Source organism: Corvus brachyrhynchos, unplaced genomic scaffold (assembly GCF_000691975.1).
Source record: "Corvus brachyrhynchos isolate BGI_N302 unplaced genomic scaffold, ASM69197v1 scaffold14, whole genome shotgun sequence".
Classification (NCBI taxonomy): domain Eukaryota; kingdom Metazoa; phylum Chordata; class Aves; order Passeriformes; family Corvidae; genus Corvus; species Corvus brachyrhynchos.
In genome coordinates this window covers 19,985,268-20,006,150 of record NW_008239110.1, presented here as the reverse complement: position 1 = coordinate 20,006,150, position 20,883 = coordinate 19,985,268, and the positions used below count along the sequence as shown (strand labels likewise).

The following is a 20,883-nucleotide window of genomic DNA, read 5'->3' as shown; positions in this document are numbered from 1 at the left end:
AGCAAAACACCTGGGATAAACTCCCAGGTCATTGAAAAAGCTAGTTTTGCCAGTAACTTCAGGAGACCAGCATTCAGTCTTCTGCTTTACAGAACAACAGATAATGAGGCTTTTGTTAAATGTTCTGGCCTACCTCTGCTCTCTGGCGGATGTTTTCCTTGGTGAATTTGCCACCCGTATCAGAAAAAAACCAACTTATTCTTTCCAAAATAAAAGACAAGACCCTATATCTTTACAACACATGTTTCCTTTAATAAAAGATAATGTGTTTACAGTCTCTATGCTTCCTCATCTTGCTTGGACTTCATCACCTTGGCTTATCTCCCATGCAACTTGTGTTTGCACATTCAGTAGTTTACACTGGAAACAGCGTATTCAAAGAATATTCTTCATTGCACAGGCAGAATTTCATATGTACTCTGTATTGATGTCTTTTCCTGCAACCAGAAACAAGGACACATGAACTTAAGTCCTTTGGTGCTCCATTGGTATTAAAACTACAGCATCCCACTTTTGAAAAACAGTTCAGTCACTTTTCTGAATGAGATCCACACAAACAAGAGAGCGTGTTTCTGATGTAAAACCCAGATGCACAAGCCATTCCTCACTGATGAGAATGCAACACTGGCCAAAGTCTAGTCCGTAGGGAGCAGAACAATGCTGTGTAAAACATGGACAGATAATACAGGATTACAGTAACTGCATTAATGGTAGAATACTACTTGCTTCCTATGCCAGACAGACACAGAAAACACTTGTAGAGGCTTAGGAGATTCCCAAACACTCAGCCTAAAATCTGACCGTCTATTAAAGGTTCGGACTTATTTCTGCTGTTGGTAAACACACTGTTTCTAAGTCTGAAATCATTAAAGGAGTGTTGTCAGTAAAGTAGATGCAAAGAAGCAGAACCTTTTCACATTGCGTACCTGCTCTCTCTGTCAAGAGCTCCCATGCCCTCTCTAGGTGATCATTCCAAAAAGATGGACAATACAGCTAGGTTGCTGTTTCTCACACATCATCAAAATCTCAACCCTGCCTCATAGGTGTCAGAGATAAAACTCCTATTAATCCAAGATGGGATCAAATTTCTCAAATTCAGCAAGTCACTCCTAGGAAGATCGACTACAGGTGGAAGTAGTCAGGCTATTGATGAGGAGGTGAGTTAAGGCAGTCATGACATATGGTTAGGTGACCTAGAGTGGACAATTTGAAGATTATTAGCTGCCCATGTGTCCCCCAGCGGGCATACTGTCCTGCAAAATGTGCCTTTCAAGATATGAAAGACCCCCACAGCTTTGGCTGTCTGCTCTCAGGCTTAATAGAGGATTTATAGTTTAAACACAATGCTCGCAGCAATATTATTAATAAAATAGGTGCTCAAGGTTAATAAGCACACCGAGCTATCTCACCCCATTGCAGTCCTCTTTGCAAGTGACTAATAGTTATTTCCACCTTTTGGCATTTTATAAGCAAATGGCACTCTCATTACAGCTGTCCCCTGAATTACTACTACTTCCATCATTACCAGGACAACAGTACAGGTTTCACAAAGCAGCTCCTGACTTACACTGCCTCCTGTTCAGGAGCAGGCATTTCCCATATCTGTTGCAAATTAAAACCTGAGTTCCAGGTACTCAATACATCTAAAATTCAGATCCCAGACATTGGCTTATGTGAATTATCAGTAAATCTTATAGAAAACCACAGGCTTAAATGTTTTCTTCCAAAGAGGGTAAAAGGAGAGAAGGCAGAAAAAACGTCATTTTGATTACACTTTACTGTTGTGGCTGGATGGAAGTGAAAATTTTATAGTTGTCCTAACCGAGTTATTCTTACTTTTTTGTAGGGTGCTGAGTTTTTTGGGTAAAGTGTTCATAATTTTATCTCATCTCTGTGAGTTTTACACTAATGGCTGTTCTACAACACAGCATAGAACCTGAGGGAATCCATCCCATACATCCACTAACACTAACTTTTAACTGATGCAAGCATTTGGTATTTGCTTTTGCAGAGAATGCACAGAAAGCAGAAAATACTCAGGTAAGTGTGAGACACCAAGATGTCCAAGGAGTACAACACAAATTTTTAGAGTCAAATATTGCAAATTCTGCATAAACAACCTGCAGGCTCATTGAGAATCAGAAGAAAAAGAATGGCATTGAAATAGGAATGACAAGGGAGAGATCCCCATCTCACTGCTTTATAAAGAAAACTGAAATAGAATATTGCCCTGATGAGAATTTTCTTTTAAAGTGGCTGTAAATAAGCTGCAATTAGCACAGAACTAGTAAGATACAAAATACCCCCTCTTATGCTACTACTTTGGAAAAACTCCAACAACTTCACAATTAAAAAAAATATAAAAAACCAAACCACAAAATATATGCTAATCTTCATTTGCAGATTTATGAGTTTATGTATTTTCCCTGGAATACTAATCTTTATTTTATTTGTTCGCATTAGAATGATTTCAAAAATTCCTCCTCAGGCATGTCTCATCATGTCATAATTATTCATCATCATGAAGGCTTCTAACAGCCTCTGGTTACAAGACCACGATGTTTTCTAATAAATTATAAAGTGAAACGATAATTTAGTCTCCATAACAAATTAGTCCTTGGCTTCTTAGCAAAACTTAGTTCCAAAAAATAATGTGTCCCCTAGTCTAAGGAGAGATGGACTTAATGCTTTCCAGTTCCAACCAAACAGGACAAGCCTTAAAGAGCATATAGAAACAGAGTCTGAAGTAGCTTCTTTGAGCTCTCAGGTCTTCTTCAATGGGAGAGCAGACCAATGAGTTAGCATCTCGAAATGGAGACAAAGGAAAGATTGTAATGAAATGCCTCAGGCTTGATTTGGAGCAGGATCTCATGCATTTTCGCAGACCTTTGGCTAACATTTCCTGAGATCAATGGAAATAGTCCATTAACTTCATGGCTACTGGTGTGCATACCAAGGAGGGGAGACACAATGTTATTATATAAACAACAGGGGCAACCAACATAAACATTTGGACTTGCTACAGTAGGTAATCAAGTTGACAGCTGTTGAGTTGTGAGTATATGAGCCCCAGGAGTAAGTACTCTTAAGGAAAACCTTATTTTGTGGATACTAGTCTAATCTGGATCAACCCTTTACAGGAGTAAATAATGGGGTTTTGTTTATTTAAACTTAGGTGTCTGCAGTATCTACAAATGTATTCTACTGCATGCAGACAAGGCCAGTGAGATGTTTCAGGTGTCAAGGGGGAAGCGCTCATATTTCTGGAATGGTGGAGGGAAGATTTATAAAGTTTTTACTGGCCTGAAGGAAAGAAAGAAAGTAAAAACATCTGCCAGAGTCATGAGTGGATTGTTGGCTAAATTCATTCAGCGGAGGAGTCTGAAATAGATCATCTCTGTCTTCAGAAGTAAGCACTAGTGGAGTAATCAAAAATAATTACTACAGAGGAGTCCAGGACATACCTACAGGGAATAAAACTAATGTAAAAATGTAAATTAAATTCACAAAGTATGGATAGAAAAGCCAGCAGTTCTTACGCTCCTGTGCTCACACCATGTACTAACCTTGCTTGTACTCTTATAAAACAGTAACAGAAATACGTTTTATTTGAGTCTGGAATAGTACTTATGAACATGTCATTAAAAGAGGGACAGTTGCAGACAACAGAGGTTGCTACAAATACAGCTGTGATCACACTACCCAGATCTTCAATGTTATAAAACATCCATTGAAAGAGACAAGCATGGATTTCATAGAATCACAAAATACCCTGAGTTGGAAGGGACCCACAAGGATCATCAAAGTCCAACTCCTGGCCCTGTATAGGACAGCCTGAAGAGTCACACCATTGACCCGAGAGTATTGTCCAAACACTTTTTGAACTCTGGCAGGCTGCTGCTGTGATGACCTCCCTGGGGAACCTTTTCCAGTGTCTGACCACCCTTTGGGAGAAGAACCTTTTCCTAATATCCAACCTAATTTCCCCCCAGACAGCTTCCTGCCATTCTCTCAGGTCCTGTCACTGGTCACCAGAGAGGAGAGACTGGTGTCTGTGTCTCCACTTCCCCTCACAGGGAAGCTGTAGACCACCATGAGGTCTCCTGTCAAGTTTCCCCTTCTTCAGGCTGAACAAGTGACCTCAGCTGCTCAATTTCAAACTTTGGCATTGCTTGTGATGTTTCTAATGTGCTCTAGAAGCTCACCAATGCAGAGAGAAGTAAACATGAGTGGGTGGAAAAAAGGTTCAAACAGCTGAGCAGCAGTGACAGTAGTACAAATTTAAACAACTCTCTCCCTTTTTAGGTTTTGAAGAAGATCAAAAGGAGGCTCTGCAGTTCCTGAGGTGCTCTGTCATGAGTGTGTTTGTGCTTGCCACTTGGCACTATTGTATAAACAACATACAGTACACCACAAGGAACAGTGACGCGGCCATTTCCCACAGCAGCCCTTTCTCTCCCCTCGTAAACAAACCCAAGGCTGTGCGTATCCTTTACTGCCGCCCTGCCCTCTCCTCAGGAGCTCACATGAAAGCACTTTGACTGTGTTTTGCATTAGTTTGCTTCCAGTGCCAAACAGCCTCCGGACTCCCCAAGCGCATACCGTGAGCCCCTGCTCTGGGAGGGCAGCCAGCTGGGCTGGGTGAGGCCCACGGCCTGGGGCTCGCCCAGGTGCCGGCAGCGAAGGGAAAGACCCCTCTGTGACTGTGCAGTGGATGGCCAGACCTCTGGGGTTGCTGTTATCTGGAGAATACGCTCCGTACATCTGCCCTGGAGCAGCTGGAGCACAGGGGAATGGCGGTGCTTGCAGCCCGAGCTGCTTGTTTGACTCTGGATGCTAATGCCCAGCCTTCCCCTTGCACTGACGAGTTTCTTTGGTTAAACTGGTCAGGCCCCAGGCACATGATTTCTTCAGGGCTACTGAATATTGATTAATCCCATTTTGGCAATGGTCAACATCCTACAAAATGTTGTACAGAAATTATTTTAATTCCTTTCTTTCTGAGGGCCTGCTCCTCTACACTGCCCCTCCACTGCTTTGGCTACAGGTGTCTGACCCCAAAATAGCATGAACTGGGTTTGTGTAACTGGAGTGTGGAAGGAGTTCAAAACTATGTTTCTCAGTCCGGGCCTCCACAGGAGGCCAACTATAAATAGATGCAAAGGCAAGGATAATTGGCATGTAAAATGAGTAATGCCACAAGATCACCCTAGGAATCTTAGCAAAATAAAACTTTTGTGGCAATTCTACCAACTTGTGTTCTGGTTTTCCTCATCTGATTTGTTTCAGATGTCCCACTTTCCCTTTCTTCTTTAAACAGCAGTACCTTTCCCTGGGGTCCCAATACCATATTGTATAAATTATATGTATTCCAGCCTGTAATAACTTTCATAGATTAAGCAAAAAATGACCACATAAAAGATGAGTAACCCTAACAAGCCTGGTGCTTGTTTAGCTTTTTAGGAAAAATTAGGCATGTTGCGAACTCAAAAAACCTTCCTGTCTCATGGTCCGTAGTCTCCCAATTGAGTCTTCTACTATGGGGACTGCTTTACGTCACTGTGAAGAGATGCCTTGAGCCCAGGTAGTTTGGAAGGAAACTAGAGTTGTAAAAGCACACCTTTTATACTTTATTCACAGGTAATGATTTGACAAAACATGAACTTACAGGGCAGAGTAACTGCTAACCTATTGCCCATCCAGACTTTCTCCAGGAAAACAGCCATACAAGAAATTTCGCATGTAGGACAAAAGAGAGGAAACTGGAGAGAAAACAGTTGACATGACCTCTGTTTCTAACTCATATCATGTTTTGTTTTCTGACTCTTAACAGACACCCACCTCAGACTTGGATCCACTGGAAAACTTCCATGGATTTCATAAAAACAGGATTTGAAACTCTGTTGTGGTGAAAGTATGATATAAAAAATTTACAAATTTGTTTCTAAGAGCCATCAGAATAATTTCCCTTTTGGCTTGTGCTAAATCCTAGGGGTGGAGATCGAAAAAAAAATAGCTCCCATAACTGAGCTCTTCAGAGTAGAACTTGAAATTATGTCCTGACTACTCACAGCAACCAGGCAGGACCAGCTTTCATTGCCCTGCAGAAAAAGGATTAAACATTCTCCAGAAATCAGAATGCACACTGAATTATCACAAAAAGTTGTTTTGGGTAGCGGCAGGGAAAACAGGGTAAGAAATGAAGTTTTTGGTCAGGTCAAGAGAAATGATCAGTATCTGAAGTATGGAAAACCACTGCTATCTGTCACCGCAATTGGGTTGTTTTTTTTTTTCAAAAGTAAAACCCAAGGATATGAAAAAGGAAAAGAGTTAAACCACAAAGGATAAACGCTCTAGCAGACAGAAGACCTCAAGGAGAAGTCTGTCAATCATATTACTAACAGATACACCCCATGGAGAATTAAGTGCCAGTAGATAGATGTTGAACGCAGACTAGATTGTGTAGTGTGTTTCAGAGACACAGACATCATCTTCGGGGTGGTGATGAAAAGAGCTAGTCAAAATTCAGAGAATGGAAAGTAGCCCTTAAATATCAGGAAAGAAAAGGTCAATTAATTTAGTTTATCTTAATCTATGCTGGTCACAGCTATGAAGTGACAGAGCCTCTTCACACTGATGTCACGTTCCAGGTCTCAGCCTTCTATCCCTCCTTCCTGGAGATTAGCTCCAAACAGAAAACTATTACAAAATAATCTATGTCTGATAAGAGCATCCAATATAAATGCACAAATCCTTCTGTGTTCATACACTAGCAAGGTGACATGAGAAGCTATTCTAATTATGCGTGTCTAATATGTGGAAAAAACACATCTGTTGTTAACTCTTTACATAAAGCTGGGAATCAAATGCCCTGTGTCTGACCTGGGTTTCCACCTAGAAGGAATGGCTGAAAGATTCCTCTGCAAGCTTAAACTGAAACCCTGTGGCATGGTTCAACTGGAGAACTGAATTTCTTCTTGGATGCACAATTCCAGGAGAACTTTCAGTAAATAGCGAGTAAAGGATGCTCTGAGCTCTTGCCCCTGAAAAATCAGGGGTAAAAAGACTGTGAAATGAATTCAAGGAACAGAGGGGCTTTTCTGCATTGCAAAAGGTAACTTCAGAAGGTTAGGTCAATAAACCTGTAGTATGTCAATAAGCCACTATACATTTTAACAGCCCCTACCCAAACAAGACTATTTCATTTGGATATTTTGCTATCAGAAGGTCAACAGTTTAATTGCATCACCTAAACAGCAACCCAATTAAAGTTACCTCAGCAATGCATAGATACAGTTCAAATAACTCTCCCAAGCAACATAAATGGTCTTAAAATGGCACCCTTTATAATCACAAAGGAGATCCTTGGGTGACCATCAGAGAGATGAAAGGTGAACGACACAGCCCTTTACCCACACAGTCTGCTTTTATTGCCTTTCAAAACACAATTGTATTGCTTTTAATGCTTTGGCATGTTCTCCAGGTTTTTTCTGCAGCAAGATCAGGCTACAGGCAGAAAAGCACTGCTAACACTACAGTGTCTTAAAGACTATTTTTACTGTTCCTGATTTACTTCTGACCTCCTGATTTTTTCTTTTGCTTGACCTTTTACATGAAGACAAGGAAAGAGTACATTTCATCTGCTGGTTGAGAGCATTTTCTTTTCTTCACTAGCAGAATTATAGGGTTTTAAGTGAATGTCAGCTATTCTGCCTGCAGGCTTTCACTTCACAGCAACTGTATACCTGGCCTTTTCTTTCCTCACTAGTAACAGCCTTTGTTAAGTAAGGCAATGTTTACCAAGCAAGACCTGCACAGCCTCTAAGAGTTGTGCTGAATGACAATGTTTTGGAAATCAGCTTCCCTTGGGAGTCAAAATTAGTGACACGTAGTCAGGTGCTTTCTTAGTGCTATTGGCTTGTTTACCAAACCTGCATATTTCCCATCAGGGTTCCTCTGAATCACGACAACGAACGTCACACAAGCCCCTTCCCAATTGTGGGTTGCCTCCCGACCAAAAACTGCTGCTTTCTGTTGTCTTCCTTCACTGCAAACTACAGCTCAAAGCATATGGTCCAAGCCAAGGTTAATGCAGATGCTTTTGTGCTGAAACTACCCATGTCCTGAGCTAGAGAGAGACAGAAAAGGTTTGAGAACCTCATCATTACATTAGCACCAGGGCTATGTTAGCAACCTTGCATATAGGAAAGCTGAGAACAAGTCAACCCCTTCTCCTCCTTTCCCTTGCTCTCACAGTTCCCTAAATTGTCAGCCCTCAACTGTGTCCTGTTCCCAGTTGCCCTGGTTCTTACACTTGCATCCAGAGCCTTGGGAACAGCAGAAGCAGCAGGAGAGTCATAAGTAGGACACTGAACTGAGGTGGGTGTTGCACAGGACCAAATAGGTTCAGATCCCAGCCAAACAAGGCTGCTGCCTCAAAGACTTGGAGCTGAACAGACCATGGTGCAGCCTTCGCCTTCCTGTGGCACTCCCATTCTAATGAGACACTTGAATACCCCATCTCAGTTGTCACTGCTGCATCCGTGGCCTTCTTCCTGACAGCTGTGTTTGTCCCTGCTGCCTACGCAGGTAAAAAAGGTAGAACCTTATTCCCACCATCCTGTTACAATGAGGGAGCAACAACAGCATTGGCCTGAGACAGGGAGCCTCTTCTGGTTAGAAGTTCCAGGATCTTGGCACTAAGGGACCTTGAAGCCATTTAGAGAAGGTGTTAAGAGACAAGAGACCAAGATACTAGGGAAGGTGCTGGGTGCAGGTTTCCTGAATTTCCTCCTTAGGACTCCACGTCCTTGTTAGGACACAGGATACACTAGCACGGGACAAGGGGGCAGCAAGGTGTTTGTGCAAGTCTTGGGCAGGAGTTATGAAGGGCTCTAGAGCCCATGAAAACTTACCTGGCTTCTTTCTCCTTAGCTGGCTTATAGCATGGACATAGATATTCAATTACCTGTCTTAGAGATTTACTGTCTGTAGTGTGCACTTGTCCTGCTGACCAGCCTGAAGGCAGCTGTGGCCAGCAACTGACTCCACCACATGACCAAAAGCTTATCTGCCATTTTTCTTGCTTGCACCATAACAGAGTATCCAAGAAAGTTAGTCTGTGCAACTTCACTGTCTCCTTGTGCACAACAAATGACCTGTAGCCCATAAACTATCAGAGAAAGGATATTATCTTACTTCATCCTAGTTACTCTGAAATTAAAATAACTGGAAAGCCTCCTCTTCTCCCTCTGCAAGAAGCTTCACCCAAGTTTCTTCCAGCCTGATGCCTGCAGTGTGTAAAACCATTAGGATCTCCTGCCAAAATTATAAATTTCTAGTCAGTCTTTAGAAGCAGCAGCGTCATTTTCCTAATCGCACAGCTGGGAAAACAGGATATGAAGTCCCAGTTAAATTAATTTAGCAGGTATCCACAGACTAATAAAAATTTCCTTATAAAAAATTTGAATGTCTCTGTTTTCCCCACTTTTCAAAATCCAAACAGTGTTTTTCTGTACTCAAAACAACAGAACTCTCAAAAAGGCAATTCTGCCTAAGAGGTATTCTTTGTCATATGGAATTTAAATGTCAGACTTTTATTTTTTTATTAAATATTGTATTCAAAAATACTTTCCATTACATTTCTGTCTTCAGAGCTTAGGAAAAGCTGTTGATTCAGCCCATTGCTCCATGTGTTGTTACTGAAATGCCTCTTGCTGCCTCATCCACACAGAAAGACTTGTTCCTTTTGACAATAGTTAAAGCAGTACAAGATATCCCCATCTTCTCCACGTATAGATGCAGTAGTACTGGGACAACTGTGCCCTCTAACAGCATGGTTAAGAACATGAAAATATTCATGGTGGATCAAAAATGGCATCTAGCACAATGTACTGTGCTTGACAGTGGCCAGCAGCGGATATCAGGGAAGAATAAACTAGCATGGAAAGCTCAGACTGACATTCTGCAAGATTTCATACTTGGTTTCCAGGGATTTATGTATGGCAGACACCTTAAGCCATGGTGGGTATGTTTGTGCCTTTTAAATCTCAAGCCATCTTTCATCTATAGACCTTCAAAGCCAGTTTCTGAAGCTCTGAGAACTTCTGGACCCCAAGACATGCTGTGGCCAAGGATTGCATAACTTCAACATGCAGCAGCCTGTGAAGACGTTATCTCCTGTTTGTTTTGAACCTGACACCTGATGGTTTCATGGCACACTCACCTGCTTTGCTAATAGAGGCAACAGAGATAAACTCTTTCATAATGACTTTTTCCTTCCTACTCTGAGTTTTATTGACGTCTAATTTAAGCCTCCTCCCACATCCATCTTTCACACTGCAAAACCACACCTGGCTGCTTCTGGTAAAGAAGCCTCATAAGGAAGGGAAGAGACACCTTTCAACCAGAAGAGTAAGAATACAAAAAATACACTAAGTGATCGGAAAAGTCACTTTTTTCAGGTTGTAAGTAGTAGTGCATTTATGCCAGCTACTTTGCATTAACTGCTTATTTACATGCCACTTCTCTGTAATAAACACAAAGTACATTATCCTTCAGGGAGAGTGACTCATCACTGAAACAGAGATAAAATTTATCAGGTAGTAAGAACGCATACCCAGGCAGGTACCAAGGAGCAGCTGACACCCACGCTGTACTTATGTCTTACTTTAGCCTAGTCAGGCCTAGTCCAACTGAAGGGGCCGTGCTTGGAGATGCTGTGGTATTGCCGGGTGAAACAGCCCACTGACATCCCAACCATCAAAATCATTTCAGCCTCCACTGCCTCTTCTCCTTGAGCTGTAGCACCACTCTGCAGACTAGAAGGCAGCCCTTTCCTCACCTCCACCCGTGCTCACACCCCCAACTCCCAACCCTCCTCTGCCAGAGCCTGGTGTCCACACCCTCCCCCAAAACAGACCCTACTGAAAGACCCAGACCCCTGTCAGTTGCTGTAAACTCTATAGGAATGCCAGGGCCTAAGAAAATATCTTTACAGGCAATGATATTTGTGGTTGGTTTGTGATCACATCAGCTGTCCTTAACCTGGACAGATGATCTGGTTCATGGTGAGAGACACAAAGAAAATTTCCATCGTTAGGATGGCAGGCTAACATGCTGACAATTCTCCAGTCAGAAGGAGGAAGGGAATATGATGAAGGCTGCTGGAGGAAAGGAGAAGCCAGATTTCTCAAATAACCAACATTTCTTAGGTATCTCACAGGCTGGTTTGCCAACAACCAAAGCTGTATACTGAAACCTTCACTGAGACAATATAAAACCTTTCCTCCTAATCACAGTCTTGATGCAATAATGGAGTAAACAGTTGCAAGATAAGTGCATCACAAACAAAATGCACTGTTCTACAGACTGCATCTCTTTCTATTGAAATACAGATCTTTGTACAAAGAAGTTAATTACCCATAGGGACTAATTAATTTATAACAAACCACTGGATCACTAGCCCTTCTAATATATCCTTTTTTAATTGATCATGGACACACCTGTCTCAAACCCATCCTACCTTTTTTCTGTTTGCTACATAAGTGACTTGACTATTCAAATTTCCTTTCTACCTTCTCTCCTTCACAGGATGCTGAAGCAACCAATTTTAGAGTCATTCACAGCATTACAGAAGAAAGAGCATTACTGAATGAAGGCCCAGGTCAACTAGTGCCATGAAATTCCTAGCAGGAGATAAACCCATATGATTTTTAAGTATAATTCCTGCCCATTTCTTCAGAGTAAAGCACACACACACACCTGCCTCCTGTTTTCTGCCCTGATGAACAGAAACCTCTGCGATTTTATCAGTAACAGCCTTCAGAAAGCACTTCCCTCATTAATCCTAAATAAAGTGGACTTTACAAGTCATCTCAAAAGATAGGATTCTTCATGTCATTCTCACGTTTTTTGAGGTTATAAGACTCTCAACCAAGCAACTCCTTCCTTCTCACCCATGTTTCTGAAGGTTTATTTAAATGATTTACTGCAACAGTTAAAAAGCTGAGATAGATCATCCAGCATTGTTTAACCATGTGGTCATAAGTCATTAGGTCATGTGGTAAATCAGGCCAAGCACTTCTTGTAGTAATATACCTGTGTGCTAATTTTAAAATGGATTCTCTGCCGTTCCCAGTTTATGAACTTTTGAGACTTTCCCCATTAATGCTTTGTTAGCACAGTTTGTCCACTGGACTGCTCAGTCCAGATCAGTGCTGTGTAGCCATAAAGAAATGATGTGCAGAAGGCAACACAGAACCTTAAATATGATTATCAGTGCGCACCAGCAGCTAATTGAAGTTCTCCCACCTTTCTAATTCTTAGTGTTGATACAGGGTATCACCTGCCTAGCCACTTGAGTCATGTAGCTGTCACAAAAGTACAGCAAGGAAGGGACATGAGAGATAGTACCGATCAAGGCCATGCACAGAGGGGATCAATTTTATCTGGATTATCCCAATTGATAAAAAGCCTTCTGAGGATTTTGCCAAACTTGTTCCTGACCCCAAGGAGTCTAGATAAATTATGTCAATCTGATGTTCATCCTCATCTCATTTTATTATCAACTGAATCATACTTACATTACAGTACTTAAAATACTTTACTTTTGTTATTATTCAAATCCTCTGTAATCTATACAAGCTTGAAGAATGCTTCAGCCTTTTCTAGGAAATTCAATGTCAGTCTGTTCTACATTTCTTTCATGCAATTATATCAGCTCTTCAGAAATGCTGACATCACTGCAAAGTGATTGATCAGAGATACTGGAATAAGGAGAGGCACTGAAGGAACTGGAAGAGGAATATCCTGCATTTGCCTTTGAGGCCACAAAAACAGCAGCGGGAAGGAAGAATGTCACGTGAAAGCATGTCTCCTCCAGACAGCATCTCCCCAGATGACAAAAGAAATTTGAAATAAATGTTTATGCCACAGGAAACAACAGAAAAACAGGAACTTTCCTGCATAGTGTCAGGGAAACAAATGCAAGTTTCAGAAGAAGGCTCTAATTACAACTTTTTAGCTATTTGAAGTCTCCTTAAGCTTGCAATGTTTCAGAAGTAGAAGAGGACAGATTTGTCACCAAAACAACCATTTTTCTTTTTTCTTTCTGTGCCTTCTTTACTTCTTCTTTATAGTCTGACAACAGCTGCCCAGGATGTCTACAAATGAGGCAGGGTTAACTGGCGCTCTTATGCAAGTTAGGCCTTTTGAATGGCTTTCAGATGCACAGCTTAGAAGTGCATTAAATGCCAACAACCACAGCCCTACCCCAAACTTTTGCTGCTTCTTTAATGTTATCTTCTCACACAAGTTTTCACTCCCATTGTGCTGATGGCTAGAACCATACTCCTCTAGTATGAAATCCCCTAATGTATGCAACTGCATTTGCTGTATATTACTTTATCGAAGTCTATCTAGTTGGTTTTTTTTAATACTTTGTCAGCACAATATCTGAACAAACTATTTATTTTAGCAGCCCCCAAAAGATAATCATAGCACATTTTTTTGTGGCATTTTGGCACTTGGAAAGCACCCCTGGGCATAACTCCCATAAAATTAATTCAAAGTAGGCACCTATGTCTAGACAGCTTAAATGCCAATGTATTGCTACCTATAAATCAAGGTTTCTAAAGACCTACAGACAGAAAATGTTCCTGAGAGATCTCTCACCTTGTCTGTTCTCTTCAGCTTTAACCATTAGTTTCCACCAATAGGTCCGTCATTCCAACATGCAGTAACTGCTGCGAGTTGTGACAGCTTAGGGTGAAACAGTCTGGTACGTGTGACCAGTGCTACTGGCTCCAAATTACTGAAAACCCCAAAGTCTTTTGGTACTAAAAAGTTGGCTGATAGTTGTAGGACTAGTTGAAACTGTTTGAATTACAACAGGAAAAAAACAAAACAAAACAAAACAAAACAAAACAAACAAACAAAAAAACAAAAAAAAAAACAAAAAAAAACCACCCAAACTTTTAGGCATATTATGCTGGCACAGTCAGGTCAGGTTTAGATTTTTTCCTTTAAAAGGTTTTTCGTATAGTCTCTCTAGAAAGAATACCAAAAGGAAGGAGACAGCAACAAATAAGCAGAAATGTAAAGAAAGTGACAGAAACCACTTTGAATTACTGCTGTTAAAGTTTAGCCACTGAGCCAACTTCTATTCATCCAGACAGAAATGTACTGAAGCCTGGCAGGAGACAATGCTCCTTCTCCTGCAAGCACACTGGGTGTCACCTTCATACCACTGCCATCACAAGTCCATGACAACTTATGTTTTCCTCTAGTAAATCCCTCGGGATGTTAAACAGGATGCAAGAGTCTTGGTCTCTGTAGCCAGGGACATCCCGAGTGTGTACACCTGGAGTGTATACTGCTCTGAAAGTCAGACTGCTTCTGTCAGCACATATTCAAAATGAACAGATGAATTTGTGTGTGTCAGTATTTTATCCATCGAGGCAGGAAGCAGGAAATTCTGCCTCAGAACTAGATCTGTCAATATTTCCTGAAATCGTTGGCTATAATGAAGTCTCGTACATGTTCTGGTTTTCAGAGACTGCTGGTAATTTGTCCCTTTGAACTAAAAAAAAGGCAAGAATTATATTGTTAGACTCTAAATAGATTTTATTTTCTGTTTGTTCTTTGGAAGTTTTATTACAGAACCTCTCTCTTCTTTTTACCATCTGACTGATAGGAAATCAAAGGATTCTAAAATGGAAAACATCTGATTGTAGAAATGAAGCAATTAGCCAGCATCAATATCAACAGCTTATCATTACTGATGAAAGCATGTCTGCAACCTAGGATCTTTAAAAAAAACATTTAAAAAAAAGTGCAGCAACCAGGGCTAAGATCCCTGCCAGCTTAATGGGAGAAAGCAGTGGCAAGCTAACTGATACTAGCTTTACTTATTATACTAGATTAACATATTTGCTCTTTGCCCTTGGAGCATTTTATTGCATATGATAAATACATAACAAGTAATCACTTCAAAAGAGTTAATAAAAAAAAATCGGGTAAAGCAACTGCCATGTCTATTAGGCTTAATGCTCCTATATTCACTTAATGGTACTGCATAACCAAAAGGCTATCCTGTCTTGCACATAAAATACATAAAACCAGCAATTTTTGTTACTGAGCTTTAGAAGATACTAAATATATTTCAACAAATAAACTTTTAGAAGACATAAAAATGGACTCTGAGAAATACTGTTAGTGACACACTAAATGGAACAGTTTAAAATTATGTCTGGGAGTTTATCAGAATTAAGACTGTTTTAAAGACTCCTGTGGCAAGAGTCAGAGAGGAGGCTCTGGGCCTCATTTCTACTCTCTGCATAAGGCTGCTGAACTCCTGTTTGAGAGTTAATGATGCAAAAAAAAATTAAGTCTTGCCATGCTGGCTCTGAATAAGCCTTATGTGATCTTTGACATAGGAATTAGGCTACAATGCTCTCACAGATAAGCCAATAATCAAAATCATGTTTTGCTTGGAAGTGTTTTTCAGTTCCCAGGAATTTTTCAGGGTTTGTACACAACAGTAACAAAACAGCAATAAGAGCTCTGCCACTAAATCACTTTCCTTAGCAAACCAGGAAGAAATAACTGAATGGCCTTGGTCTTTGATGTTTGAATAAAAACACCAAGAGTGATCCCTGTAGCCATATAAAGTGGCCTTGGTATAATCAAAGCCCAACTATATCTGCTTGCTTCACCCACATTATGCAAGATCTCCATGTGACATACAAAAATGCGCAAGTCTGCTCGGCCGAATTACTGGAAATAAGTGCCAATAGACTTGAAGGCAATTTTTGAAACATACAGGGAAAGGGTAGGAAAAAAGGAGACAATTTTATTCTTTGCCTTGATACAGCACCACTTACTACGTTATTTTTTTCTCTTCTAATAGAGCAACATCTCTGTTTTCCTAATGGAATAACTTAAGGCTCTCTCCTGCCACAAAATAGGTGGTTATGAGTTCCTGCTCTATCACCTATCCCTCTAGAATATATAATAAAGCAATACATATGTATAATTATAGATGATAATACAGAGTAGAAAATATTACACATATGATTGAAGTTTTAAGTCCTGTCTCATTAGGACTTCATGCAAATTACTGAAATTAGACCATCTCTCTGGGCACCATGGAAATCCCATCCTCTCCCCTGCCTAATAATTTCCTCCCAACTCGTCCTTGGTCTGTCTCTTCAAACTTGGCAGAAGCTGGCTGGCTCTTTTCCTTCAGACCAGCTTTCACCCTAGGCTCCCTTGCCCTTGGGAAGAGGAAGGGCTGAGAAAGTGACAGACAAAACTGGGCCAGACCCCTCCCATTGCCCCCGGTATCTGTAGGAGTGGCAACTGCTGCAAGAGAGGAAAAGGAAGAGAAAAGTGCTGAGGAAAGGGAGAGATAAGGAGAAGCTGCAATGGATCACAATACATGAACATGCAGGTGTGTAAACTACTAAGACAAAATGCTCAAAGGCAAGAGGATTAATAGGAGGCATCAAGGTAAAACTGGGCCAAGTGGAATGACATCTCTACACAAAGGGACCTAACTTAACAGCTCTGTATAAAAATAACAACCTGCCTTGCCAGCCACATTCTCCCTTTGGCCCCCAGCTGTTTCCACTTCCTTAACATATGTTGAACCAAATAAAGTGTTTACTAATTTCCCATCCAGCTTTTTCAAAAAAACACAAGAGCACACGCTGCCAAGGCCGGAAGAAGGTGAAAAAGACCAGGCAAGAAGAACAGTAGAAGATAAAACTAAAGTGTTTAATCAGTGTGTTTCTCTGGGGTTTTCTGCAGGTCTCGCTTAACTGCTTCATTACCAGAGCTGGCACCAAGATGAACAGCCACAGTTACAGTTTTATGGGGGCCAAGTGGATGTCCAGGGCAAGAGACATCACAGTGGATCTGTTCTCTCCACAGGGGAGCCAGAAGTATGTTTTGAGTGGCTAGTAATGATCACAACAGAAAAATAGTATCTACAACACATCTGTCATTCATACTCTAGAGGAGGTGCCTGAATTGCAGCCCCCTGTACAGTCCAGAGGCAGACAGGAAAAGGAGTTTTTTCCAATTTTCTCCTTTTAGCAATTCTAACAATAATAAAACAGTAGTCAAAAACTGTTAGTATATTTGCTGTTTGCCTATCACTCTTTCATCAGCATGGCTCAAGGATAATTAATGCATGATTCCCTGGCAGCGGTCATTCTGCTTATTCATGAACCCAAGTTAATAACCCAAACCAGTAATTCCAAACTGCTAATTCTCACCCACTTGTATCACATAAACAGCAACGAAGCAGATTTATTCATTCAACAGGGAGAGAAGGAAAGGACTGAGACCAAAATGACAGGCTTGTTCATATTCAAATGCTCTGCTGCTGAATGTGGTGCAGTTGTGCACAGCTGGTGTGCCTCTCTGCACTCTTCATATTGATGCAGCTAGCTGCAAGAAGACACTGTACCTGTAAGAGAACCTCCATATCTTCATAAAGATGTTCACAGCCTAATCTATTCAGATGTAACTGTTACAATCTGTTTCAGTCATGCTTTCACAAGATAGTTAAAAGCCAGTGAGAGAGCTCCAGGCAGCGACTGACCACAGAAACAAATTTCCCTTGGTTCCTTTTCTCATGCTTTTCCTTGTAAGCACAACTTTGATGGAGCAACAGGTAGCACAACAGATGAGTTAAAAACTGCAATTAAAAAGTAATCCTGGGATTAGCAGGTTTAATGAGTCCAAATCCCTGGAGTTTTAATGAAGTAAAAACCTGGAATAGTAGCATGCACCTCCAGTCTACAGAGAGGTTTGGGTTGAGTTTGAAGCTTCAGCATTTATTGTGCTTTGTTTCCTGCTATCTCCTGCACCTAAGATGATTCAGTTAATGAAGGAGAAGAGCCTTTTAAAACTTTTTCAGCAGGTTTCGAATCAGCACGCAGCAACTACAAAGCAGAACAGGGAAGAATTCTTTTTCTGTTGTAAAATTTAGGATCTTTGTTGCTCCCACATCTGCCGAGCAAGAGGGGTAAACACCGTCATTCAAAATCTCAGTTGATAGCTCTTCACTCTAAATCTGCAGCGTCTGGGGAAGTTAAATCCATGGATGGAAGTACAAGGGCATACAATCCCATTTCTTTTCTATTGATTAGGGTGACTGCTGCTTGTGAAGAGCCCTGCCTCCCTGCCTTGTCATGCTGCTTAAGGTCAGATTCTCTGCAATCAGAGAAAACAGCATGAAAAAGCAGAGATACTGGACTTTTTCCTTCCTCGTTCTAGTTACCAATCTTTCAGTTGTCAGTGACTTCAGCACTGCAATCTAAGTGAGGACATGGGTAAAGGAAGTTGTCAGTGTCCTTATCCTTCTGTTTCCTGGTATCGTTCAGAGCCAACTTGACTTCCAGTGTCTTGCAAAGCAGTTTCATAGCTGCTCTGATCCATTCTCATGCACTATCATCCAGAGCACAATACATCCCAGCCATGACCCTTCCATCCTCCTCTTGGCACTGTGACTCTACAGGCACAGCAGAGAATCATTAAGCAGGGGATATCCCCTTGGGCTTTCTTCAGTACCTCTTGTTCCTTCTCAAGGGTGGTAAAGGAGTCTGGATAATGAGCCCCAAAGAACTAATTCACAGTAGCTTTCTGCGGGAGGCAGAGTGATTAAAAAGGACTGAAAAGCTTACACAGCAGCTGCCAGCCCAGCAAATGGAAGTGTTCTCCATACTGAAAAATGTGGAGCACAGGTTTTGAGCTCCTTGACAACACACCCCTCTATGGAATAGAATGAAACAAGAAAAATACAAATAAAAGCTACTTCACTGCTGTAGTTAAGACACTTCCTGCAACAGATGCAAAGAGAAATTTAAATTAAAAAAAGAAAGAACGCATGCTATAGATGACTGAACTACATAGCAGCCACTAGACATATATGTTCCCATTTAGCCCAGAAAAGTTCAGTCTTTATCCTTCTACTGAGGACAACAGCCTATTATACTGGACTTTCTTCCATCCTGTACCTGGTCAGAAAAATCTCTCCAAGAAGTGGTGTTAAAGAACCATATTCCCTACTTTATTTGACTCTGAATGATTAAGACTTTTACCAGTTGCACTTCTGATGTGGTTTATTCTTAATCAGTCTGACATTGCTTTGATTTTACTTCCACAACTCCCTGATCTTGCACTGACTTGTCCTCCTGTGCCATTGGGGTTAAAGCTCCAGCTTTCAATCCCTTTTTAATTTATGTGCTGTTAACACATTCTTAAAGCACTTTTAGTTAAGGAAAGGCAATCTCTCTAAATCACCTCAGCTTACACGGAGGAAATTCTCTTAGGGTCTGTCATGAATCTCAGGGACTACAGTTTAGGGCCATTTTTTAATTATCTTGTTTCTATTGGGTAAGTCAGAGAGGGAAAGCAGGATGAGTTTACAGAGGCAGGAAAACAAGTGCTGTTGCTTACTTGCTCCAGCTTGGTCACACTGGAACAGATTTGTGTCAAATTCACTGTGTTATAGGAGAAGCCTAAGGCTGTAAAACAATTTTTTTGTTTCAGGGCACATGAGCTGCATGTCAGCCATGGAGCACACGAGGTACCAGTAGGTGATAAACTTGGAGCCTCCTCTCTGTGACAAGGGCTGGCACCATGTCTGCATTCAGATGCAGCTTCACATTTGCATTTCAGCAGGGACAAGTAGACAGTACCACTGGGTGGGTACACCCCTTCCATTTGTACTGCCCTCCCTCACCCACTTCCAACTTCTTTTTCTCAGGCAGATGGCACTCACCCATGTTTTTCTTTATACCTTGCATACTTCCCTCTTCACCTCATCCATCTCTGCCATTATCTTCTTTCTTGATTTTGTCCAACTGCTGACATGAACCCCATTTTCTCTTAGAGACCTCGGTGCACTCTCCCAGGAACTGAATAGATGGTAACAGAACTGTACTATTTCCCAAACTGTCATTTATATTTCTACAGTACCTTCTAGCTGTGCATCACAAAATGCTCTGAAAGGATGAGCTGAATAAATCAGCAACACTGCATTTCTAAAGATGGGAGTGCTAACCTCTTTCTAAGTAGGTGAAACTGGGCACAGAATTACAAATTGACATCTCAAAGATGGGTCATCTCAAGGCCAGCCTTGCTATGCAACCTACATTTCTTACATTTACCAGCCTTGCTGTGATCTTGTGCTCTGTTCAGAACTCTCCTTTCATTCACTTTAATACTCCTTTGTGATTCTGTATTTTATTTTGTTTCTAAAATTCATATAGTTTTGGAGCTGTTGATATCTAATGCCTATGCAATTATCAGCCCAGAAGAGTTGCAACATTTCAGAAAAAAACCTAGGGATCTATAGAGGTATCTGAAAACACGAATTTTGTGGGAAAACTCTACTTGGAAAAACAATCTTGCAGGCAAAAGCTAGGAGAACTCACTAAGAGTATAAATCGCCCGACCTTGTAGCCACTGTAGTGGCTCTTCCAAAGGGAGGAGACACACTGAAGTTGTTGGGTTACACGGTGTCCTTGCTGTTCTCTTGCTGGGAAGACAGGTGACCCAAGTGTTTCATAGCAGTGACGTGCTAGTGCCCCTAGGGGAAGGAAATTATTCATTCCTCATTTGTCAGCTGACTTACGACTACCTTGGCTGTGACGTAAGTGAGGAAGCTTGTCAAGCAGAGGAGGGAGAAAAAAGATAAGGGGGTGGGGTGATTAAGGGGGTAAACGTGCAAAGAAGAAAAGAGTATTACAGATCCAAGCTGCTATCCCGACAGCACTCATGTCTTCTGCATATCTGTACGGTCACTAAAGACTTTTATTTCCCCGTGATACTAATCAAAGCTGCCACTGTACCATCAGATTGCTCTTA

At 41.2% G+C, this 20,883-nt stretch overlaps 1 protein-coding gene across 1 annotated transcript in view; it reads right to left on the bottom strand.

Annotated features, from left to right (window-relative positions):
- Positions 1-261: 261 nt before the first annotated feature.
- IYD (iodotyrosine deiodinase) overlaps positions 262-20,883 on the bottom strand; it is a 54,856-nt gene continuing 34,234 nt past the window's right edge. The window contains exon 6 of the mRNA XM_017739528.1: positions 262-437. Within this exon, the coding sequence (XP_017595017.1) occupies positions 390-437 (48 nt within the window). The 3' untranslated portion in view covers positions 262-389. The remainder of the gene's footprint in view (positions 438-20,883) is intronic.